The 26269-nt window shown below is 53.5% G+C and overlaps 1 protein-coding gene across 1 annotated transcript in view; it reads right to left on the bottom strand.

Moving 5' to 3' along the window:
• Positions 1-26269, bottom strand: part of LOC133361684 (medium-chain acyl-CoA ligase ACSF2, mitochondrial-like) — a 49314-nt gene that overhangs the window by 10842 nt on the left and 12203 nt on the right. Inside the window, exons 2-11 of the mRNA XM_061580673.1 lie at positions 17519-17756; positions 15418-15546; positions 14466-14519; positions 13908-14026; positions 13147-13315; positions 10338-10433; positions 8768-8916; positions 6680-6771; positions 5880-5956; positions 3215-3322 (exon numbers count right to left, since the gene is read on the bottom strand). Of these exons, the coding sequence (XP_061436657.1) occupies positions 3215-3322; positions 5880-5956; positions 6680-6771; positions 8768-8916; positions 10338-10433; positions 13147-13315; positions 13908-14026; positions 14466-14519; positions 15418-15546; positions 17519-17756 (1231 nt within the window). The remainder of the gene's footprint in view (positions 1-3214; positions 3323-5879; positions 5957-6679; positions 6772-8767; positions 8917-10337; positions 10434-13146; positions 13316-13907; positions 14027-14465; positions 14520-15417; positions 15547-17518; positions 17757-26269) is intronic.

Below are 26269 nucleotides of genomic sequence, written 5' to 3'. Positions count from 1 at the left end.
CTCGCCTAGAACGCAGGGGTCGTGGGTTCAATCCTACAGCCTGACGGATCCCTACGACTGCTGCTGTATATTTGGTACCGTATGCATGAGGGCGTGGGTTCGATCCAGGACCCTGATGGATGCCCTTGTGCACAGGAGGTTGTTGGTTAGATCCCGGGCCCTGATGACGCCTGCTGCTGTATATTTTGTACCAAGAGATGTTGACTCCCTGATATGCAGGGGTTCATGGGTTAAATCTCGACCCCCGTGAAGCCTGCTTCTGTATATTTGGAGTTTGCGTCTCTCTCCCTATGATGGTCACTGCGTGGATTTTTCTCCGGGACCTCCAGTCATTTCCCTCCGCGTTTAGAGTTGACGTCTCCACGCGTTTAGAATATTTGGCCACCGCGATGATGATTAGCCACTTCGTTAGCTTAGTTGTGAGCGTCGCTCCTCTGCCCTCCGTCGTTGCTGGAGGGCGACTGCCTCCAACTTCCCAGTAGCAGCGTCTTCCACGAACCTCCTCCTCCTCCTCCACAGAGGGTGATCTTGATACCGCTGGTACCGGTCATCGGCAAGTCCACTCAGCTCTACGTTCTCCCATGCCGCATCAGCCCCATCTCTACTTTAGCCCATGCCAGTCACCCACCCATCAGTTCATTTCTTTTCTAGCCCGTGCCACTCACTCACCCACTCACTCACCCATCAGTCCATATCTGCTCCAGCCCATGCCACTCACTGACCCATCAATCCATCTCTGCTCCAGCCCGTGCCACTCACTGACCCATCAGTCCATCTCTGCTCCAGCCCGTGCCACTCACTGACGCATCAGTCCATCTCTGCTCCAGCCCATGCCACTCACTGACACATCAGTCCATCTCTGCTCCAGCCCGTGCCACTCACTGACCCATCAGTCAATTTCTGCTCCAGCCCATGTCACTCACTGCCCCATCAGTCCATCTCTGCTCTAGCTCGTGCCACTCACTCACCCATCAGTCCATCTCTGCTCCAGCCCGTGCCACTCACTGACCCATCAGTCCATCTCTGCTCTAGCCCATGCCGTGCCCAATAAGACGGGCCGTTACCATCAACGCCACCAAAACGAAGCACCTGTCTAGCGGGTAGAGTTTGGCGTAAAATACCCAAACTCCCCATTGAGTTATGGGTCCCTTGGGGAGACAGTGGAGGTGTTCCCATAGCTGGGTGAGTGTGCTTATGACCGGCTAGCACCTAACCTGGCACAAGTGCCATGGGGGTGTTAGCACTACAGCTGCGGTTGTTATTGTTGATGGTGATGATGGGGGTGATGATGGTCATGTTGATCAGGGTGATGGTGATGATGGTGATGTTGATCATGGTGATGTTGGTGATGGGGATAATGGTGAGGGCGGTGATGTTGTTAATGGTGGTGATGCTTATGATGGAGGTGGTGATGATGGTGGTGGTGATGGGGGGTGTTGATGAGTGGTGGTGATGTTGGTGTTGATGGGTGGTGTTGATGGTGGTGATGGTGGTGGTGATGGTAATGGCAGTCATGGTGGTGGTGATGGCGTTGGTGATGGTGGTTTTGATGGGTGTTGTTAATATTGGTGTTGATGGTGATTGTAATGGTGATGGGTGATGTTAACGGTGGTATTGATGGCATTGGTGATGGTGGTGTTGATGGGTGGGGTTGATGGTGGCGTTGATGGTGGTGTTGATGGTGGTGTTGATGGTGGTGATGGTGGTGTTGATGGTGGTATTGATGGTGGTGTTGATGGTGGTGTTGATGGTGGTATTGATGGTGGAGTTAATGGTGGTATTGGCGGTGTTGATGGCGGTGGTGATGGTGGTGGTGATGGTGGCGTTGATGGTGGTGTTGATGGTGGCGTTGATGGGTGGTGGTGATTAAACTACATGGCCGGGAGTCGGAGCCATTCCCTGGACACCTTGGGGTGCGACAGGGATGTCTTCTGGCTCCCACATTATTTAACATCTATTTGACCACGTAGTTTGTGAAGCCTTCAATAACTGTACCGGGGGAATTTCCATTTCGTACAGATATAATGGGAGGCTGATCGATGCCCGGGTGCGGTCAAGGGATGGCTCCCTTTTGGTCAACCACGTTATGCATGCCGTTGATTTGGTAATTGCTGCTCATTCAAAGGAGGAGTTAGAGACGCTTCTGCTGAAATTGGAGTGTGCCACTAAGAGGTGGGGCCTTACCATCAGCCCCACCAAAACTAAGCACCTGCCTGGGTATTTTGTACCATCGGACATTCCACTCCCACAACTCCCAATCAGTGATGGGGCAGTTGTGGAGACAGTGGAGAGTTTCCCATACTTGGGCAGTGTGCTCATGACCGGCTCCGGTTTGGCAGCGGAGGTCTCACTCCGAATCAGTCGAGCGGCAATATATTTTCATCGGTTGCGTAACGCTGTGTGGAAGCTGCCTGGTCTGTCGCTCCGCACGAAGCTTCAGGTCTTCTCGGCCACAGTCATTCCCTCCCTTCTCTACGCTTGCGAAACGTGGACCCCCTAATGGAGAATCTTCGCCGGTTATAAACATTTAGGCTGGCCTGCCTACGATCCATCCTGGGTTTAACTAGGCTGGATTGTGTGAGGAGCTCACAAATCCTTGAAAGATCTGGGCAAAGTCCCATCGGTGAGCTCCTCCGGCAGGTAAGGCTGCGTTGGCTGGGTCATGTAGCCCGCATGCCCAGCCACCGCATGCCTAAACAGCTTTTGTTCAGCCGGATCGAGGAGGCTAAACGGGCGCAGCACGGGCTAGAGAAGAGATGGAGTTATGTGGTACAGGAGGACGTGGAGCTGAGTGGATTTGCCAATGACTGGTACCAGTGGTGTCAAGATCGGCCTCAGTGGAGGAGGCTCGTGAAGGACGCTACTGGGCAGTTGGAGGCAGTGGTGATGGCAGGCATGGTCTTGGTGATGGTGGTGTTGATGGGTGGTGTTGATCTTGGCGTTGATGGTGGTGTTGATGGGGATGATGGCGGTCATGGGGGTGGTGATGGTGGTGGTGATGTTGGTGTTCATGGGTGGTGTTGGTGGTGTTGGTGGTGGTGGTGATGGCGGTCATGGTGGTGGTGATGGTGGTGTTGATGGGTTGTGTTGATGGTGGTGATGGCGATCATGGTGGTGGTGATTGTGGTGGTGATGTTGGTGTTGATGGTGGTGTTGATGGGTGGTTATGATGGGTCGTGTTGATGGGTGGTGTTGATGGTGATGACGGCATCACCTCCAAATGCTGCAGCACTCTGCCCACGGCGTCCATCTTGGTGTTGATGTCATCGCGAGGGAACCCGCAGAAAGTCACCGGGCTGTTCTCTGTCGTTCCATATGCGTTCTGCAACATCACCGGCACCGCGGTCGTCAACAGCAACAACAACTACCGCCATTCGCCACTAATTGATGGCGACGTCGAAGGCTCGATGACAGGAGGAGGTCATGTGTAGGGACAGTGCGGAGAGAGAGACGGGGCGTGTGTGGGGAGACAGTGCGGGTGCAGGGACAGTGCATCGCCAAGTGGTCTCAAGGGATAATTACAAGAGGGAACCATCGGGGAAGATCAGGTTTGGCCCAGACAATTCCAGAAAGGGGGCGTGGCCTGGAGCGGGGCGTGGCCACGCCAGGGTGTGGGGGGGGGATAAAGCGGCGGGCGAGGGAGCTCGGGGCTGCCGTGGGATCGGGGTCGACTGTCTCACGCCTTCGCTGTCTTCGGGCCGTCACTGTCATTGCGTCGTCGCTACTTGTGTGTTATCCTAGCCCAAGTATCTGTATGTTATTCCTAGCCCAAGTATCTGTATTTTATATTAGCCCAAGTATCTATATTTTATACTAGCCCAAGTATCTGTAAGACACGAGATCGAGTTATCTGCACGACACACCTTAATAAATAAATAACGAAGACTACAGAAGTTGTCCGAGAGTCATTACATATGTGTTGCCTACTGCTGTGCCAGGCTAGGTGCAGCAGGTCAAGTGACAGACCCAGGTGCCATGGATCGAATGCTGTGCCAGGCTAGGTGCAGGAGGAGGTCAAGGGACAGACCAATGTCCCATGGGTTGACTGCTATTGTGCCACAAATGCGTTCTGCAACATCACCAACACCATTAACAACAGACGACAACAATAACAACTACCGCCATTCACCACTCAGTGACGGTGACGTCACCATGGCACAGGTGCCAGGCCAGGTGCACTTTGATGTCACGTGAAGTGACAAACTCGCACTGACAGGAGGTCACGGGATGGACCCAGCAGGTACCATGGACTGAGATAATTTGCAGATGCACCACCTGTTCTCCCTAATCTGTCAACTTGCTGTGTTTTATCCGCCGGAAACTCCGCTCGTTGTGAGCATCGCTCATATGCCTTCCGCTGTTGTTGCCTCCAAGTGTCCAGTAGCGTCCTTCACGAGCCTCCTCCACAGAGGCTGATAATGACACCGCTGGTATCAGACATCAGCAAGCTCACTCAGCTCCACATCCTCTAGTATCACATCACTCTATCTCTTCTCTAGCCCATGCCACGTCCATTTAGCCCCCTCTATCTGGCCAAACAAAAGCTGTTTAGGCATGCGGGCTACATGCCCCAGCCACCACAGCCTTGCCTGCTGGAGGAACTCACCAATGGAACTGTGCCCAGATCTTTCAAGGATTTGTGAGCTCCTCACACAATCCAGCCTGGTTAAACTTTCCGATTAGCACCATTGACTACATTCGGTGCAAAAACAGTTAAACTTACATACACATCTCCCCATTAATCCGCAACCAGCACTCAGCCGTGCAGCACTGCACATCTCTCCGAACATCCGAGCGACATGGGATGCTGCAGACGGTGGGATTGGGCCTGTCGCTATTTCTCAGCCAGCCATAACACCTCCTCTATCAGCCAGGATCTCTGGGGAGGTTTGGACCATGTACGCAAAGCAGTCATTGCAGCTGCATGAGCCACAGTCCTAAACCTCGCCCATTACCTCTCAGCATCAGGAGGAGAGGGGGACGATGCCAACTCCAGCTGCAAGCGATGATTAAAGTCTCGCTTGCAAATTTCATCAGCTCGTTGATACCAGGCTACGGTGGGTTTGAATGGGGTCATAGATGGACACCCACCACCGGAGTGGAAGAATGGCAAGCAAATCTTACAGATGGCAAGCCGATGGGTTAGTGGCCAGATTAGCTCCACGGTAGGTCCTGGTGTCAAGGACATGGACCCACACTTTCAAGCCCAGCAGATGTTCTTGCTTGGACCCGGCGTGCATCCATGATGTTGTGTGGATCTGCCGATGCTGGAAGAATGTGTTGGTAATTACAAGCCCATGGGATACACAGAATTAAAGCAGCCTGCTATTGTTATTATTGAGCTGATCTGTCCCATGGCTTCCAATGACTCCAGCGCAGGTATCAGCATCATGACCTACTCAGGCATTAAAGTCACCCAACAGGATGACTCTATCCCGAGGGGCCACTTTAGATAGCACCTGTGACAGGAGGTCATAGAAGGCATCTGACTCATTGGCCTTGCCTGCATCCATTCACTACGGTCAGGCATAAGCCTAGACATCCACCACCATTCTGCTCCACCATCATCAACACTATAAGTACAATCAACACCAGCATCACCATCATCACCACAATCAACAACATCACCACCATCAAAAGCAATTAATACACCACCATAATTATCACTAAGGATATTCATTTGTGAGTAGATGGTCTCAACCCTGTCATCAGCGTCTCACACAGAGAGCCGTAGACTCACATAGAGACCCATAGACTCATCACACACAGATACCCATAGGCTCACCATACAAAGTGACCTGTAGCCTCACACACACACATACTTGAAGCAGTAGGGATCCTCCTCTGTGCCACTTGGGGTGGTGCGATTGGTCACTCACCACGAAGTCGGGCAGCTTCATGGAGTCCACGACTCGCCGGAACAGCTCAGGGGGACACGGGGAGCCAGCCACAATCCCTGCGGACACACACAGGCACAGCTAAAGCTCCCCTGGCTCGTCTCACACAGGGCTGTCGGGGCAAGTGCTGTTAGCGAGCAGCAGCAGTAGCAACAGCGCCTATACACATACCCAAAAGCATTGGTACACACACAGGTACACAGACATACAGGTATAACACACAAAGATCCCCCTATAACCTTAACAGACTGTTGGAGCAAGTGCTGTTAGGGAGCACCTATGAAGGCCGGCACGGTACACGAGGGGGTGGGTGGCCAGCACCACGCCCAGTCGCATTTGTCTCCCCAGTGGCGGTGTTCACACATTATGCCAGGTGCTCATTTGAGGCTGAGTCGACCTAGGGGAGGCCCAGAACCCATGGCATCTGGGTATGTCCCGTAACCCTCTCATGCACCTAGCCTGGCACAGGAGTAGGACAACCCATGGCACCTGGGTCTGTCCCGTGACCTCATGCACCTAGCCTGCCACAGCAGTAATACAACCCATGGCACCTGGGTCTGACCCGTGACCTCATGCACCTAGCCTGGCACAGCAGTAGTACAACCCATGGCACCTGGGTCTGTCCCGTGACCTCATGCACCTAGCCTGGCACAGCAGTAGTACAACCCATGGCACCTGAGTCTTTCCCGTGACCTTCTCATGCACCTAGCGTGGCACAGCAGTCAACCCATGACACCCGGGTCTGCCCTCGTGACCTCCTCCGCACCTAGCCTGGCACTGACCTGTCTGCAGGGAGGAGAGGTCGAAGGAGTGGAAGTCGGGATCGTTCAGCATGTCCACGAACATGGTGGGCGTGCCGTACAACACCGTGCAGCTGCACACACACAGGCACAGGAAAATTACCCCCCAGGTAGCCTTTCGCAGCTTTTTGGGGGGAAAGTGCTGCCCGTCGTGTAGACAACTCCCATTTGTCGTCATGTTAAAAAGGGACGGAGCCGTTTCCCTCCCGCCGGTGAGGGGAGGAGCTATGGAGTGGTTGCTCCCGTCTTTCATTATTATCTTAAACGTCTAATTTCATACATGTCAACACAAACAAATAGACAAACTTTTTTTAATACCCGTATTGAAACGGCTGTACGCTGTATGGACCTGAAAACTAAATTTCCCTGTTCAAGAATATGGGTAAACCGTATGGGTTGACAAGTATGCTATTAAAAAAGTTATTGTTACAGGACCATCCTGATTGAGGTCATTCTACGCTACACAAGTTAGTAAGATGGCGAAGTAGAAAATAGACCACGCTTCAGAAGTAGTGGGATGAACGTAAAGGCTGAATAAAATAAAGCGAGAAAAGCCACACCGCACCTTGTGCTCAGCTGCTGCTACTGCTGCTGCTGTCAACACACCGACCTCATGCTTCAGCCGCCATTTTGTACCGCAAACACGCAGCCAATAAGAGCGCCGACTTTGTTCTTCACTGAGGCTACGGCACGCCGACCTCGTGCTTCAGCCGCCATTTTGTGCCTCACACAAGCAGCCAGTAAGAGCACCATTTGGTGTTTGAATATCTTAACACCGGGAAGATGACGTGCTACAGCAACAGCTGGGTCCACCAGCAACAGAGGCCTGTTGAAACATCAAAGGGGCGCCGATGCTATAATTGCAAACCAACTTAGGCAAATCTTTTGCCGACTGCCCCATTGCCACGTAGACCTCGCATTTGTGGCATCTGTAAGCGGGAGGGACATGGTTCTTCGACCTGCCCCGAAACGGTCACACCAGAGTGGACATTCTGAAGCTACATATGCAAGTCAACACCACGAGTCAACCCACACCAAATGTAGTGAAATTTACCAAACCAGCGTAGGTCGATGGTATCAGTTTGGAAGCGACAATTGACCCAGGAAGTGGGGGTGTGTATGAAGCGATGAAGCGGGCAACTGCCGCCCTATGCTGTCGGGCCGAGGATTGAAGATACAGACACAATGGTATTTAACTTCTGCAACGCAGAGTCGGCTGCAACCACCATACAAGGAAAGGCTGACTTGGAAATCAAAATTGATGACGTTCAGGGGAACAAATAGAACCGTCCTTGTCGTGCCAGACATCGCGCAACCGGTGGATTTGTTGGTTGGACGTACATGGCCTGTGCAGGCCCAAAATGCCTACGTCAGCATCGACGACCAACTTAAGATTGGCTACCGAAACGAGTCACCTTTCAACCGGTTCTAAATTGGCAATAATCCGAAGCGCCGCGCCCTTACTTGCCACTCTGCCAAGACACACGATGAACTGGATCATCACACGCGCTTCAGTCACAGAAGAATCTACGATAGTCATTAACGAGGATTGAGAAATGCGGCAACATTTTTTCAACTCTCAGCTGGGGGTGGGGGGTCACGCGCAGAGCTCCCCCATCATACATTCAATTTGTCATTAGGTCAAGATCTGCAAGGGAGAAACCTTGGGACGTGAAGAGATCATCCAGACTATTTGCAATATTGTGACACCTAAAGAGGAGAACCCATGAACATCACCATCACCACCAGCATGACCATCAATCACCATCAACACCACCATCACTAACACCATCACCACCACTATGACCATCATCACCATCACCATCAACAATACCATCACCACCACCATGACCATTACCACCACCAGGACCATCATCAACACCACCATCACCAACACCATTACCACCACCATGGTGGTCGTGAGTGTGCGTGGCGAGTGTGTGGTGGTGAGTGTGTGTGGTGAGTGCGTGGGGGTGAGTGTGCGAGGTGGTGAGTGCGTGGTGGTGAGTGTGGGTGGTGGTGAGTGCATGGTGGTGAGTGTGCATGGTGGTGAGTGTGTGGTGTCCTCACCGGTGAGTTTGGATAGCGGTAAGCGTGGCCCTGGCGCTGTAGGCCGCAGACGGCAGCACCAGAGTCCCTGAGTGGGCCACGCAGCCCAGGAGGCCGGCGACGAGGCCGAAGCAATGGTAGAGTGGCACGGGCAGCGCCACACGCACGTCCTGCACACAGCACGGTACACACACAGCATGATACACACACACAGCACGGTATACATATGTAGTGAGTCCAACTGAGTCGCAGACGTTATTCTTTAAAGGCAACACATATATTTAACATCAACACGTTAACACAAAGGGGTCACTGCCCCTTTACCCAATACAGCCTAGGGTGGTGACCACCCAGCTAGCTACACTACACATAGCAGTTACGGCAACGAAGGGTCGGACCCTCACTCGGGTCCCCGACCACGTGTTGGTGCCTTGTAGGACGTAGAGCTTCCAGCTTGTAGACGTGGAGCTTCCATCTTGTAGAGCGAAGCGACCCCGGTCCCTCTCAGGGACCCACCGTATATCCTTCAGGGTCAGGGCCGCTCCGCCCTCGGCCCCGCCCGCCTTCTCGAGTGTTCCAGCTCCTTCTCGATCCCTCTCGAGAGCTCTCCCTGGACATGTGCTCACCCCCCAGCCCCTTCCCCACCTGGGGGCCTTCTCTGTGGTCACTCCAGGTCACGTGTCTACGCGGGTCAACCAGAGTGCCATGGCCCGGGGCAACCCTGCCCCTTGGCCGACACTCTCCCACTCCCCCTTGTGGGAGCTCGCACTACACGCTAAGCGTGGTGCCTGCGCTATCCCAGCGCTCACCAAGCCCCGCTAGGGCTGGTACTACACCCGCCTACGGGGTGTACGCCGTGCTGTGCTAGAGCTGGCCTCACACAGCAACCCACACGGTGCTGTCCGCAATGTAGGGATATCGCACGCCACGGCCCTCCCGGGCCGGCACCATACAGTGGCATCCCCGATGTCACTACACATACAGTACACCACACATCGTGTGCCTGACATCTTATGGTCACGTAGGCAGTCTGCACATAGACGCTACCCTCCCTCAGCATTTTGCCTGGGGGATCATCTCTGCCCGGCGTTTTTCCTGGTCTCAGACTCCGGATCGGCCCTCGCACTTCCTCAACAGATGGCACCTCAGCCAGCCACTCTGAAGGGGTGAGGAAAAAACATTTGAGGCACCGCAGCCCCAGCAGGATTGTTCCCACCTTGCCCCATGATGTTGTCTGGGCTGAGGGAATTCCTCTCCCCCAAGACGTCACAAAAATGCTCTTCAAACCTGCAGACCACCACCACTATAACCACCACAACCACTCTAAACACCAGAACCACCACAACTACCACCACTATAATCATAACCACCACTATAAACACCACGTCCACCATCATTATAACCACCATCACAACCGCCACTACCATAACCACCACCACTATAACCACCACCACTAGAACCACCACCACCACCACTGCTATAACCACCACGACATTAACCACCACCACTATAACCACCACCATAACCACCACCACTAGAACCACCACCATAACCACCACCACCGCCACTACAAACACCACGCCGGACTCACCCTCCAATGGTACCCCATGCGCTCCCCCAGGAGGTGGGCGTTGTTGAGGATGTTGTGGTGCGTGAGCGTCGCTCCCTTTGGCTGCCCCGTGGTTCCCTGGGGGGGGCGGGGGGACGATATGGGGAGTGGGAGGGGAGAGGCATGAACCCGCACTTGGCCCAACGACAGCCTGCGTGGGCTACGTGGGGCACCTTTGTCTTTGTCAGCGTTGCTGCTGCTGCGCTCATACTAAACTGGTGGTGGTGATGGTGGTGGGGTTGATGGTGATGGTGGGGTTGATGGTGGTGATGGTGGTGGGGTTGATGGTGGTGATGGTGGTGGGGTTGATGGTGGTGATGGTGGTGGGGTTGATGGTGGTGGTGGGGTTTATGGTGGTAGTGTGGTGGTGACGGTGGTAGTGTGGTGCTGATGATGATTATGGTGGTGATGGTGTTGATGATGGTGGTGTTGATAATGGTGGTAGTGGTGATGACGGTGGTGGTGGTGGTGATGGTCATACACGGGGAGCGGTAGTGAAGCGGTTCCTGTGCTGCGCTATGAACCTGCCGACCCGAGTTCGATTTCTGCTCACGGCCAATGCCGGTGAGGAAAATCTACATTGGTCCTGGGCCTCCCCTAGGTCGACTAGGCCTCAAATAAGTACCTGGTGCAGTGTGTAGTAAATTAAACTCGAAACTACCAGGTAAGGGCCCACTGAGCTATGCAGCTCTTTTTCAGAAGCGACCTGGCCACAAATAATAGCTCAAGGAAGTGGCCTGCCACGTGCTTCAAATCGCTTTAAACTATTGTCATTGTAGTGCGTATTTAATGTGGCGCTGCACTCTGATGTTGTAGGAGGAAACATTTATTAAAAAGTCTATTTAATTAAGTAGAACGTGTTGTCTATATTTATTTAAAGTTGTGCATTTTGATGTGACGTCACATTTCTCAACCCCCCCCCCCCATCGTCACACATCGTCACAAATGTCTGACCCCCCCCTAGGTGCGTGACGTCATTTATGGACGGCCCCTAAGGCCTCTAGTTTGGAGATTAGGATGGAGGGCAGTATGGTATTAGATGCTGAGCTGTAATTGATGAACAGCATTCACACATAGTTACCCTGCTTCACCTCCAGGTGGCACAGTGCCTTATGCAATGTAATAGCAATAACGTCAGGAAGGGAGGTGGTTGATTGCCTCGCAGCTTATTGTCCTTTGTAGTTTGTGATGGACTGTGATCCGCGCCACAGGCTCCTAGAGTTGGAGTCACGGTACAGGGCCTCCAACTTGTCCCTGAATTGTCTCTTGCCCGCCTTGATGGCTTTTCGGACCGCGTATTTGGTCCTCCTGCTTTCAGTGGGGTCTCTGGAATTGCATGCTCTGTGTTGGTCCTTCAGTGCTGCTTTGACTGCCGCGTTTTTAACTCAGGGGTTGTTATTTGGGTAAGAACGGACAGTCTTGGTTGGCACAGCAACGTCCATGCAGAACATAATATGACCTAGCACTGTCGATGCAAATTCCCCCACTCTGTTGTAGGCTGCATCCCTAAATATATCCCAGTCTGTATCCTCCAGGCCATCCGTGAGTCTGTCCCTGCTTCTCTGACCAGCATTGGACTATTCTTGTAGTGGTAGTCTGTCTCTTTAAGAGAGGGCAGTACTTTGGCACCAGCAAGATGACGGGATAAGATGACATGGTGGTCGGACTTCCCGAGCAGTGGGCGGAGGAATGACTTGTAGGCGTCTTTCAGCATTGAATAACAGTGATCCAAGATGGCGTCTCTTCTGGAGTTAAATTTCACATTTGGTAAAACTTTGGGAGTGCACTCCTAAGGTTCGCTTCGTTAAAGTCCCCAATTACAATCACAGCAGCGACCGGATGTTTGGTTTCCAGTGCAGAGATTGTTTTGTGGAATAGGTCCATAGCCGGCGTGGAGTTGGCGCTCGGAGGGACGTACACAGCGACTGAAACAATCGCGTGAAATTATCTCGGGAGGTAATGAGGGCGGCATGATAGGATCACAAGCTCTACATCTGGTGAACATGTTACACCAAGATGAGTTGACGATCACACACAATCCGCCACCTTTTGTTCCCCCACTGTCCAAAGTCCGATCGTGGTGAAAAGGAGAGAAGCCTGTTAGCCCGATGGCTGCGTCCGGGATATTTCCATTCAGCCAGCTTTCCGTGAAACACAGAACATTGCAAGTATCGTGTTTCCCGTTAGAATTCGATCCCGGCCCACACATCATCCAACTTGTTAACAAGGGACTGTGCGTTGCGCAAGAATATGCTCGACATTGCAGTACGATGAGGATGTTTTCTATTCCTCATCTGAACGGCGACTCTTCTTCCTCGTCTCGTCTCATGTTGTTGTCTGGTAAACAAAGGGTCGTCTCAGGGCAGGCTGCATTGGGTAAGCAAGCTCTTCTTCCTGATGTCCAATAATGTTTGTCTATCATAGATAATGATCGGACGTTTGATACACATTCTGGTGAAAAAGTTAATAAAATAAATAAACTACAATAAATGACATTAAACGCTAAAATCTAACTGCGGTGAGAGAGCAAGCCGAGAGGCGAGCTGCTGCGTTGAGTGCTACCGCTGGGACTGCAGCCCTGCTAGAGGCTACCTGGGGGAGCTTTGTCTGTGCGTGAATAATAGGTGATGCTACTCGCTACTAAGATCACTTGCCCCTACAGCCCAGCTAGAGGCTACCTGGTGGATCTGTGTCTGTGTGTATATAGCATAGGTGCTGCCACTCGCTACCACTAACAGCACTTGCTCCCACAGACCTGCTGAGGCTACCCGGGTGATCGTCGTCTTTGTACCGAGGTGTACTGGATGTTGATGGGATCGTCGCACGACAGGGCCGAGTGGATCGCGTGGCGCTCCGCCTCCAGGCCCGGGGTGGCGCGGCCTTCCACCTCGCGCACGGACAGAGCCCCGGGACTCGGCTCCCCCTCCCCCAGCGAGATGACGACCCGGAGATCCGGGAGCCTGCCGGGGTGGGTGAGTGAGTGGGTGGGTGAGTGAGTGGATGGGTGGGTGGGTGAGTGAGTGGGTGGGTGAGTGAGTGGGTGGTTGGGTGGATTAGTGGTTGGGTGGGTGAGTGGGTGAGTGGTTGGGTGGGTGAGTGGGTGGGTGGGTGAGTGAGTGGTTGGGTGGGTGAGTGACTGGGTGAGAGGTTGGGTGGGGGAGTGAGTAGGTGGGTGGGGGAGTGGGTGAGCGAGTGAGTCAGTGGGTGGTTGACTGTGCGGGAGAGGGGGTGGGTGAGTAATTTTGTGCGTGAGTGGGTGAGTCAATTGGTGAGTGAGTGGGTGAGTCAGTGGGTGAGTCAGTGGGTGAGTCAATTGGTGAGTGAGTGGTGGGTGAGTGAGTGGGTGGGTGAGTGAGTGGGTGGGTGAATCAGTTGGTGAGTGAGTGGGTGAGTCAGTTGGTGAGTGAGTGGGTGAGTCAGTGGGTGAGTCAGTGGGTGAGTCAATTGGTGAGTGAGGGCGTGGGTGAGTGAGTGGATGGGTGGGTGAGTGGATGGGTGGGTGGGTGAGTGAGTCAGTGTGTGTTTGCCTGTGTGGGTGAGTGGGTGGGTGACCGGGCAGAGTGGAGGTCTCCAGGGCAGCTGGAGGGCAGCTCAGGGCAGAGCTGAGTCAAGAGGTCTAGGTAGTTGCGACCCTTAAACTCCACCGCAGAGACGATCCCCTTGCAGCCAACCTGCACATCATCACCACAATCACCACCACAATCACTACGACCATCATCATCGCCATCACCACGACCATCATCATCGCCATCACCACCACAACCATCATCAACACCACCATCATCACCACTACCACCACCACCATCATCACCACTATCACCACCACCATCATCTCCACCACCACTACCACCATCACCACCACCACTACCACCATCACCACCACTATCACCAACCTCACCACCATTACCACCCTCACCAACTCCACCACCATCACAATCACCTTATCAACATCACCACCACCAACACCACCACCACCCCTACCACCACCACCACCTTCATCAACACTACCACTAACATCCGCACCAAAACTATCACCACCACCACTACCACCATCACCACCACTATCATCACCACCATCATCACCAACTGCGCCACCACTGCCACCATCACCTTCTTGAGGGCGAACTCCAGCTCCTGGGGTTGGTACGCCGGGTTGATGTTCACCTGCGGCACGGACGCCAGCACCACGGTGGTTAGAGTGGTGGTGGTGGTTGTTGTCGTGGCTATAGTGGTGGTGGTGGTAGTGGCTATAGTGGTGGTGGTGGTAGTTGCTGTAATGGTAGTGGTTGTGGCTGAGTGGTGGTGGTAGCTGTAGTGGTTGTAGTGGTGGTGGTTGTGGCTATAGTGGTGGTGGTGGTTGTGGCTATAGTGGTGGTGGTGGTTGTGGCTATAGTGGTGGTGGTTGTGGCTATAGTGGTGGTGGTGGTTGTGACTGGAGTAGTGGTTGTGGCTGATGTGGAGGTGGTTTTAGCTGTAGTGGTGGTGGTTGTTGTTGTCTTGGCTGTAGTAGTGGTGGTTGTCGTGGCTATAGTAGTTGTAGCTGTAGTAGTGGTTGTGCATATAGTGGTGGTGGTTGTGGCTATAGTGGTTGTGGCTATAGTGGTGGTGGTTGTAGTGGTGGTGGTTGTGTCTATAGTGGTTGTGGCTATAGTGGTTGTGGCTAAAGTGGTGGTGGTTGTGGCTATAGTGGTTGTGGCTATAGTGGTGGTGGTTGTAGTGGCTATAGCGGTGGTGGTTGTGGCTTTAGTGGTGGTGGTTGTGGCTATAGTGGTGGTGGTTGTAGTGGCAATAGTGGTGGTGGTTGTAGTGGCTATAGTGGTTGTGGCTTTAGTGGTGGTGGTTGTGGCTACAGTGGTTGTGGTGGTTGTGGCTATAGTGGTGGTGGTTGTGGCTATAGTGGTTGTGGCTATAGTGGTGGTGGTTGTGGCTATAGTGGTTGTGGTGGTTGTGGCTATAGTGGTGGTGGTTGTGGCTATAGTGGTTGTGGCTATAGTGGTGGTAGTTGTGGCTATAGTGGTTGTGGTGGTTGTGGCTATAGTGGTGGTGGTTGTGGCTGCTGTACCAGCACGATGCCCGCGCGCGCTGCGGCCAGCGCAGTGAGCGCCCACTCGACCGAGTTGGGGCCCCAAATCCCCAGGCGGTCGCCACGCGTCACGCCCAGAGCCAGCAGGCCCGCGGCCATGCGGTCCGCCTACAACCACAACCATCACCGCCAGAACAACCATCACCATCACAACCACCACCACCTCCACAATACTAATACCTGACATTTGCCACGAAGTGACTGTGACGTCACCACGGCGCCTGTGCCAGGCCAGGTGCACTTGTAGGCCACGTGAAGAGTCGAAGGGTCGTTGACAGGAGGTCAAGGGACAGACCAAGGTTCCATGGGTTGGCTGACTGAGATGACTGGTGGATGCATCAGCTGTATCCCCTACTGTGGCAACTTGCTGGATTTTAGCCACCCGGTGCTCCGCTCGTTGTTGTGAGCGTCGCTCCTCTTCCCTCAGTTGTTGTTGTAGGGAGACTGCCTCCAACTGACCAGTAGCAGCGTCCTTCCCGAGCCACCTCCATAGAGGCCGATCTTGACACTGCTGGTACCAGTCTTCACAAAGTCCACTCAGCTCCACATCATTCCGTACTGCATCATTCTACCTCTTCTCCAGTTCATGTGGTGCCCGTTTAGCTGCTTGGGCATGCGGTGGCTGGGCATGCGGGCTACATGACCCAGCCAATGCACCCTTGCCTCCCAGAGGAGCTCACTGATGGGAATGTGTTCAGATCGTTCAGGGATTTGTGAGCTCCTCATACAATCCAGCCTGCAGGTCAAACCCAGGATGAATCGTAGTCAGACCAACCTGAATGTTTATAACCGGCGCAGATGTTCCATTGGAGGGGTCCACTTTTCACAAGCATAGAGAAGGGAGGGCAGAGCAACACGCCAGGTAGCTTCCACACACCATTACGCAGCCGAAGAAAAGATAATGCCTCCCGACTGATTCGGAGTGAGACCTCTGCTGTCAAACCAGAGCAGGTCATGAGCACATTGCCCAGGTGTGGGAAATGTGGTGCCACGACTGCGGAGCAACTCCACAAGCACCAGGCAATTCTATCCTGGCCCCGGCACTAAACACACACCCGCACGCAGTGCACCCACGTAGTGCCCTGGCAGGGGATTGCCTGGCACATCGGGTTTTAATCCAAAGGGCCCCTAGAGGGAAAGTCCCACGGTTTCCCGGTGCCAGGAGATTGGCCAACTCTCGCAGGGCAGGTTACATTGCAGTGGCCCTAAAATTGGTTTCAAATTGTATGGGTGCAGAAAGAAAAGGTTCCCTGGGACAACCGCAATGAAGTACAACTCGGGGGGGGGTGGGGGAGAACGGAGGAAAGAACTCTGAGCAAGGCACAATGGGTGGCCGCCGGTAACAGAGGCGGTGGGGGGCGGTAACCACAGGTAAGCACACAATTGGCTGCGCGGTACGATGTCACCCTGGGCCTTTGAAGTTTATAGAATATGCGTTTCGGTCTCTTGTCTTCAACCTTCGGGCCGTCAAGACCCACTCCCTGCCGTCCTGCCTCCTCGAGCCATTCGCAGTATCCGTGTGATGCCAGCGAGTGCTGCTGCGAGACGGTGATGGGTCAAGTCTTCTCTCGAACTTCTCCCTCCGACTCTCTCAGCGTCCGTGGGACGCCGTGAGTCCAGCTTCGAGGTACGTGGTATGACGTTTGAGTAACTGGGTTTGTAGGCAGAGTTAGGCTAAGCTCTTCACGCGAAATACCCCCCTCCCCCAGGTATTTGCGCCGGTAATAAACTTTAGTACAAAGTGTCGGCGCAGTGTGATTTGTGTGTGTGGGTGGAACCTCGGTGCGGTGTTGGTAATTTGAGCATGTGTGTGAGGCGCACGTGTATTAAAACATACATGGCCGCCGACACGCCCCTCTTCCCCTTCACCCCTTCCCCCCTTCGCCCCCTCCCTCTTCGCCCCCTCCCCCGTCTCCCCCTACCCCCTCAACGCCACACCCCCTTCTCCCTTCCCCTCCTTCCCCCCCCTTTACCCCCCCATCCTCTCCCCCATGGCCCCAACACCCCCTCCCACCCTTCCCCCACTTCCCCCCTTCAACGCCCAGTCCCCCCCCCCCTTCGCCAGCCCCCACCACCGCACCCGCTCGAGCAGGTGGCTGTAGGTGAACTCAGTGCGCCGCTCGGCGCAGATGAGGAGCGCGCGCTGGGGCTGGGCGCGCGCCGCGAGCTCGAGGCGCGCGCCCAGCGATGTGCCCAGCAGGGGGGAGCGCGAGGCGCCGTGCACGTAGCTCCAGGTGAGGCGAGCGGGGGTCGCCCCTGCAACACCCCCCACTCCTGCGTCCTCGGCCCCCTCCTCGTTCTCGGGTCCCTGCGCCGGCCTGGGTGGCCCCACATACGCGTACAGACACACACACAGTGACACACAGGCACACACGCAGTGACACACAGGCACACACGCAGTGACACACAGGCACACACACAGTGACACACAGGCACACACGCAGTGACACACAGGCACACACGCAGTGACACACAGGCACACACGCAGTGACACACGAATACCAATATCAATACCTGCCATTCACGACCACGTGACGGTGACGTCACTAGTGGTCCGCCTACAACCACAACCATCACCGCCAGAACAACCATCACAACCACCACCTCCACAATACCAATACCTGCCATTTGCCAGGAAGTGACTGCGACGTCACCACGGCGCTTGTGCCAGGCCAGGTGCACTTGCAGGTCATGTGAAGTGTCGAAGGCTCGCTGACAGGAGGTCTCAGGACCCACCCAGGTACCATGGGTTGGCTGACTGAGATGACCGGTAGATGCACCACCAGCTGTACCCCCTCCTGTGCCAACTTGCTGGATTCTAGCCGCCCAGCGCTCCGCTTGTTGTTGTGAGCGTCGCTTCTTTGCCGTCCGTTGTTGCTGGAGGCCTCAAACCGAACCAAGTAGCGTCTTTCACAGCCTTCTCGATAGAGGCCGATCTTGATACCGCTGATACCAGTCGTCGGCAAGTCCACTCAGCTCCTTATCCTCCAGTACCGCATCAGTCTGGCTCTTCTCCAGCCCATGTCGTGCCCATTCAGCCCCCACTATGCAGCCAAACAGAAGCTGATTGAATCTATATTAGAAGTTTTCGTGACTGCAGGGATCTATACTCTTTGGTTATTTCGGTAAAGTAACTTAGGTTTAAAATAAACCAAAGAGTATAGAAGCTGATTGGGCATGCGGTGGCTGCGTATGCGGGCAACATGACCCAGCCAATGCAGCCTTGCATGCCGGAGGAGCTCACTGATGGGAATGTGTCCAGATATTTCAACGATTTGTGAGCTCACACAATCCAGACCAGGTAGCTTCCACACAGCATTGGGTAGCCGATGAAAAGATGATGCCGCCGGACTGATTCGGAGTGAGACCTCAAACCGGAGCCGGTCATGATCACACGGTCCAGGTATGGAAAACTCTCCACTCTCTCCACAACTGCACCATCATCAATGGGGAGCTGAGGGGGGTAGGTGTCCAGCACCACACCCGGCCGCCTTTATCTCCCCAGTGACGAGGTTTTTACGCACTACACGAGGTACTCATTAAAGCTGAGTCGAGCTAGGGGAGGCCCAGGACTGGTTCAGATAATCGTCACTGATGTTGGTCGTAAGCGGGAATCGAACTCGGGTTCCGGCTCGTAGAGCAGCGTGCTAACCGCTACAGTGCCACTCATTCACCACCACTAAACTTTGTTCAAAAACACAAGGCAAAGACAAATCTGGACAGACTGTAGGGGAAAGTGCTGTTAGTGAGCACCATGAAGGCTGGCACGGCACACGAGGAGGTGAGTGGCCAACACCAGGCCCGGCCGCCTTTGTCTCCCCAGTGGCGATGTTTACACACCTCCCCAGGTACTCATTTGAGGCTGAGTCGACACACAGACACACACATAGACACACATAGTGACACACACACAGACAAAGACAAATATCCTCCGTATAGCCTTAACAGACTGCTGGGGCAAGTGCTGTTAGCGAGCAGCATCTATGAACGCTGGAACGGCACACAAGGGGGTGGGTGGCCAGCACCAGATCTGGCCGCCTTTGTCTCTCTAGTGGCGATGGTTACTACACTGCACTAGGTACACAGGACCGCTTCAGATAATCGTCACTGGTGTTGGTGGCCGTGAGCGGGAATCAAACTCGGGGGTGCTTCGTTCATAGCGCAGCGTAGCGCTACCGCTACACCACCGCTCCCCCCACACGCACAGACACACACACACACGCAGAGATTTCAAAGGTCATCGAGCGTGCCTGTAGACCAGGGGTGGGGAACCTTTTTTCTGCCAAGGGACATTTGGATATTTATAACATCATTCGCGGGCCATACAAAATTATCAACTTAAAAATGTGCCTGTTTATATTTGGTCAAACATTTAATTAACTCACCATTAATGCGATGGGCTGGATTTGCTTCTCTTTGGTGAGGCGTGTGATGTTAGCTGGTATTGATGATGTTGCTACTCGCAACTGCTTTTCCAGGTTTGCTCCTAGATTTATTGAATTTCGAGTCCCGCCTGTGGTTGCCTTGGCAGGGCCACACCAAATGATTTCGCGGGCCTCATACGGCCCGCGGGCCGGACGTTCCCAGAGGTCGCAAGCGGGTACCCGATATACCCGTACCCTACCCGATACCCGGCTACCCGTACCCGGCCGGGTACGGGTACCCGTTTGCGGGTATGGGTATCCGTTTGCGACCCTGGTGCGGCCAGGTACAGGTACGGGTAGGCCGTGAGTCACTGGTGAGTAACCGTTTGTCACTCATTTCCCAACGTCTTGTCTCTTCTCACAATTCAAGTTCCTAGAATCAACCCACCTGTGCCTGCAACATGGCTTCATCCCAGAGGTCGCAATCGGGTACCCGATACCCGTACCCTAATCGATACCCGGCTACCCGTACCCGGCCGGGTATCGGGTAAGGAATCAAAACCCGTTTGGGACCTCTGCCCCTGCCTGAGTGTAGAACCTGCACACGGACCCATTATCGAGTCTCGCCAATCGTCTCTACGCTCCCGCGCGTCAATGAGTCGGCTCGTGACCCCGTGCTCTGTGGCGCATCGTGACGGGGTCCTGTTGAACACTCCGACCTCCCAGAATCAGAAACAGAAGCTGTATTCATACAGTACAACCCCCTCCTCTCAAGGACGTTGTTTCCATGAGACGGGTCGCGTAGTGATTCGGTCGTTAAGCGAGTATCGGGAAATACATGTCATAAAGGCTTTATATGTTCCAATAGTATCGAAAGTTACACCTTTATCATCCAAAAAAACTTACTTTATAATATGTAAACAATGGATATTAATACATAAGGATACTAACGACATTATAATCACATAATATTAAAATAAACACGGTTTATTCATGCATTCATTAATACTTACTGTACATACAACAGCCCATCGTTAACAGGGGAACAGTCGATAAGCTAATACATTGAGCTCTATGGAGGCACTACACTACTATACACTATCCTACCATACACTACACTATACGCTACACTAATATACACTACACTATACACTACACTATATACTACTATACACTACTATACACTGCGCTACTATACACTACACTACGATACACTACTATACACTATCCTACTATACACTACGCATCTATACACTATACACTACTATACACTGCGCTACTATACACTACACTATACACTACACATCGGGCTCTATGGAGGCCCGTCGTTAAGCAATTAGTCGTTAACACGGGTGGCTGTTAAGAGGGGTTCTACTGTACTTGAGGAATCCGATGAGCTATAAAACTTTTTTTCACGTCCAGTCGGGGCACGGGGTAAGAACATTACAACAACAACAGACGATACAAAAACAAGAGAGTGATGCAAAGTTCAAGAAAGGTAAACAAATCACCCGAACCTGTACAAATACAACGCTAAACCACCCCCATCATACCAGACAAAGCCCATGGAGGTATGAAGTTATTTTTCAGAAGCGACCTGGCCACAAATGAAACTCAACAAAGTGGCCCCATCATTTGGACATGTAGAGCGGCGAAATCATCGAAATAATCTCAATGCATGCTCTTTGTTTTTTTCGGTAAAGTCACGTATAGGTAGAAAAACAATAACAGATCGCGTCGTTTCGATCGCAACAACAAGCGACCGTCTTCAGGTGACTTTACCGAAAGAACCAAAGAGTATGGATTCCTGCAGTCACGGAAACTTCAAACCAAGAATCTCAATGCATTTTTTCTAAATGTGGAGGCAAAACCCGGAGGACGCGCAGACAAAATCCACACAACCACGGGGAGAGAGGAGAGAGACATAAAAATCCCAAATATACAGCAGGCGTCAGAGTCGGGATCGAACCCCCGACATCCTGCACACCAGGCAAGGAAGATTACCGCAACTTAAAACACATTCCTGCGGAGGGAGCTGGTAGGAACGTTGGGTTGCTCGGTCAATGGCCAGGGTCAACGGCGGCGTGGCGTATTCCGCAAATATGGCCGACTGTGAGGGCGGGCACAAGCCGGCGTGAGTAGGTTAAACGTTGAGTTTTATAAGGGCACCACGGGGTGACCAGCCCCTCCCCACCCAGCCCCACCCCTCCCACCCCCCACCCAGCCCCACCCTCCCCACCCAGCCCCTCCCCACCCTCCCCTCCCCCTCTGACTGTGGAGACCGCTGGGATGCTCGTCCACGCATTAATCGTCAGCTGCGTGGACTACTGCGACAACAGCCTCATCGGCTGTGCCATAGCTGTCCACCTGCGGCCACTCCAGTCGGTGTTAAATGCTGCAGCTCGTCCGATAGTTAGGACACAGTAATATGGTCCGATCACGAGTTTCATACGTGATAATTACAACCGACATCTTCAGGCGGACAGCCAGATTTGTGGCGATCTACCCCCCCCCCCCCACCAAAAAACCCCCTGTATTATGGATACACAAAGATAGCTCGTTGAGTCAGAGCAAACAGGCAGCCTCGTCCAGCCAGAGACGCAGATACAAAGGTCTCCTCCCATATAACTCCTCGGTTATGCGCAAGTCAAAGGCAAAGCACCCCCCGTACAGCCTATAACAGACTGTTGCGGCATGTGCTGTTAGTGAGCAGCACCTACGAAGGTCGACACGGCACACGCGGGGGTGGTGTGGGCTGCACCACGCCTGCCCAGCCGCCTTTGTCTCCCCAAGCGATTACATTTGCATATCGCACCAGGTACTCATGTGAGACTGAGTCGACCTAGGGGAGGTCCAGGACCGGTACAGAAAATCTTCACTGCCACTGGTGTTGGTTGGTGGAGGCCGTGAGCGGGGATGGAACTCGGATCGCTCGCTGGGTTCATGACGCAGCGCAGTTGCAAACACTGCACTACCGCTCCCCATACCCTGCGCAACTCTCTCACACACAGACTCAGAATATGTCTCTATCCTGGAGGAATCCGATGAGCTATCGAGCTCTTTGTCACGCAGATGTCGAGTCGGGGCACGGGGAACAGCACGCTACAACAACACGGCAGCGGTGCAAACTACAAGACAGGTTAACAAGGATGGGGATGAATCTTGATTTGAAGTTTTCGTGACTCTCTAGCAGCGCTCCACTCCCCCTACCCGACACCCCCCCTCTCTATATCTCCTCCCTTGCTTCTCTCCCCTCTCTTACCTATATAGCCTCTTGTCACAGCAGCCCTTTTGCCCACTTCAGCAACTGTTTCTTGCTGTGGTTGTCCCACCTGATGACGGACGCTTGTGTTGCGCCCGAAACGTCGTGATTTAATTTATTTTATTTTATACCTACGTGACTTTTACCGAAAGAACCAAAGAGTAAGGATGGGGATGGTTTAGTATTGTACAAATACAACCCCATCCTACCAGGGAAAGCCCACTGTGGTATTTCGCTTATTTTTCAGAAGCGACCTGGCTATCACAGATGATAGCCCAACAAAAGTGGCGACACGCACAAACACGATCGGAGTGCAAAGTGTAGGAAAGATGAGCGATTCACTAAAAACATATATACAAATACAACATATTTTTTTTTTATCTTACCATGTAAAGTTCACTGAGCTGTTTCGCTTCTTTTTCAGAAGCGACCTGGACTATCACAGATGATAGCCCAACCAATGTGGCTTATCGTAATCACGTGGGAAAAATTACAGCAGACAAATACTTTAAATAATCACCGAGGGATACGGCCACAGTCAATCTCCGTACTCTGGAATCCCTATCTTCACATTGTCAAAGTATTACTGTCCCTCAATAACTTCAAGCATAGACTCCGGGTCAGTCAGATGAACCAAACTCGCCAGTCGCCTCCTCCATGTAGCCTAACGTCCACAAAGACAAAGATCCCCCGTGTAGCCTTAACAGACTGTTGGGGAAAGCGCTGTAAGTGAGCGCTTATTAAGGCCGGCACTGCACACGAAGAGGTGGGTCGCCACCACCACGCCCGGCCGCCTTTGTCTCCCCAGTGACGATGTTTACACATCGCACCAGGTACTTATTTTAGGCTGAGTCGACCTAGGGGAGGCCCAGGACCTGTTCAAATAATCGTCACTGGTGTTGGCCGTGAGCGGGAATCGACTGGGACGCCACATACACTCATCCACCCACTCACCCACCAATTCACCCACCCACCTACTCACCCAGACAATCACACATAAGCAACAACAACCGCCATTCGTCACTAAGTGGTGGTGACGTCACCACGACGCTTGTGCCAGGCCATGTGCACCTTGAGGCCACGCCCGCTGACAGAAGGTCACGGGGCAGACCCAGATGCCACTGTTCGACTGACTGAGACAACTGGCTGATGCACCACCTGTGCCCCCTACTCTGCCAACTTGCTGTGCTTTAGCCATCAGGCACTCCGCTCGTTGTTGTGAGCATCGCTCCTCCGCCCTCCGTTGTTGTTGGAGGGCGACTGCCCAGTAGTGTCCTTCACGAGCCTCCTCGACAGAGGCCGATCTTGACACCGCTGGTACCAGTCATCGGCAAGTCCACTCAGCGCCACATCCTCCTGTACCACATCACTCCATCTCTTCTGTAGCCCGTGCCATGCCCGTTTAGCCCCCTCGATCCGGCCGAACAAAAGCTGTTTAGGTATGCGGTGACTGGGCATGTGGGCTACATGACCCAGCCAACACAGCCTTGCCTGCCAGAGGAGCTGACCGATGGGACTTTGCTCAGATCTTTCAAGGATTTGTGAGCTACTCACACAATCCAGCCTGGTTAAACCCAGTATGGAACGTAGGCAGGCCAGGCTAAATGTTTCTAACCGGCGACGATGTTCCATTAGGAGGGTCCACGTGTGGCAAGCGTAGAGAAGGGAGGGAATGACCGTGGCCGAGAAGACCTGAAGCTTCGTACGGAGCGACAGACCAGGTAGCTTCCATACAGTGTTACGCAACCGATAAAAAGATATTGCCGCTCGACTGATTCGGAGTGAGACCTCTGCTGTTAAACCGGAGCCGGTCATGAGCACACTGCCCAGGTATGGGAAACTCTCCACTCTTTCAACTGCCCCATCACCGATTTGGAGTTGTAGGGGTGGAGTGGCAGATGGTACAAAATACCGAGGCAGGTGCTCAGTTTTGGTGGGGCTGATGGTAAGGCCCCACCTCTTAGTGGCACGCTCCAGTTTCAGCAGCAGCGTCTCCAACTCTTCCTCTGATTGAGCAGCAATTACCAGATCATAGGCATACATAACGTGGTTGAGCAATAGGGAGCCATTCCTTGACCGCAGCCTCTCATTATATCTGTATCAAATGGAAATTCCTCCGGTACAGCTACTGAAGGCTTCACGAATTACGTGGTCAAAATAGATGTTAAATAATGTGGGAGCCAGAGGACATCCCTATCGCACCCCAAGGTGTACAGGGAATGGATCTGACTCCCGCCACGTAGTTTTACCCGGGACCGCTCACCATCATGAAGGTCCTTAATGAGCGTGAGCAGAGGGTCAGGGATTCCGAAAGCGCGAAGAACAACCCAGAGCACAGGCCTACTGATGGTATCATCGGCCTTGACCAGGTCAATAAAGCAAAGATGTCGGCCTTGTTGTAATTCCCTACGCCTACACACACCCACTTATTCACCACTCACTCACCCACACAATCACTCACACACTCAAACACTCAAACACTCGCACACTCACCCACCCACGCACTCATTCACCTACCTACACAATCGCTCACTCACTCACTCACACATTCACCCACCCACTCACTCACCCACCCACTCACACACTTATTTACTCACATAATCACTCACTCACCCACTGATTACTCACCTCCCCCACCCAACACTCACTCACCCATACACTCACCCACACCTTGAAACACTCACCCAAATTCCCACACAACAACAACAACAACCGCCATTCGCCACTAAGTGGCGGTGACGTCACCACGATGCTTGTGCCAGGCCAAGTGCACCTTGAGGCCACGTGAAGTGTCGAAAGCCCGCTGGCAGGAGGTCACGGGGCAGACCCAGGTGCCACTGGTCGACTGACCGAGATGACCGAGATGACTGGCTGATGCACCACCTGTGCCCCCTACTGTGCCAACTTGCTGTGCTTTAGCCACCCGGCGCTCCGCTCGTTGTTGTGAGCGTCGCTCCTCCGCCCTCCGTTGTTGTTGGAGGGCGACTGCCTCCAACTGCCCAGTAGCGTCCTTCACGAGCCTCCTCCACTGAGGCCGATCTTGACACCGCTGGTACCAGTCATCGGCAAGTCCACTCAGCTCCACGTCCTCCTGTACCACATCACTCCATCTCTTCTCCAGCCCGTGCCGCGCCCGTCTAGCCCCCTCGATCCGGCCGAACAAAAGCTGTTTAGGCATGCGGTGGCTGGGCATGCGGGCTACATG

This window comes from Lethenteron reissneri, unplaced genomic scaffold, assembly GCF_015708825.2.
Source record: "Lethenteron reissneri isolate LAM-NWPU_2019-01 unplaced genomic scaffold, ASM1570882v1 scaffold_120, whole genome shotgun sequence".
In the NCBI taxonomy this organism is placed as follows: Eukaryota; Metazoa; Chordata; class Hyperoartia; order Petromyzontiformes; family Petromyzontidae; genus Lethenteron; species Lethenteron reissneri.
Note: the sequence above shows the minus strand (reverse complement) of the source record. Positions and strands in the feature narration are given on the sequence as shown.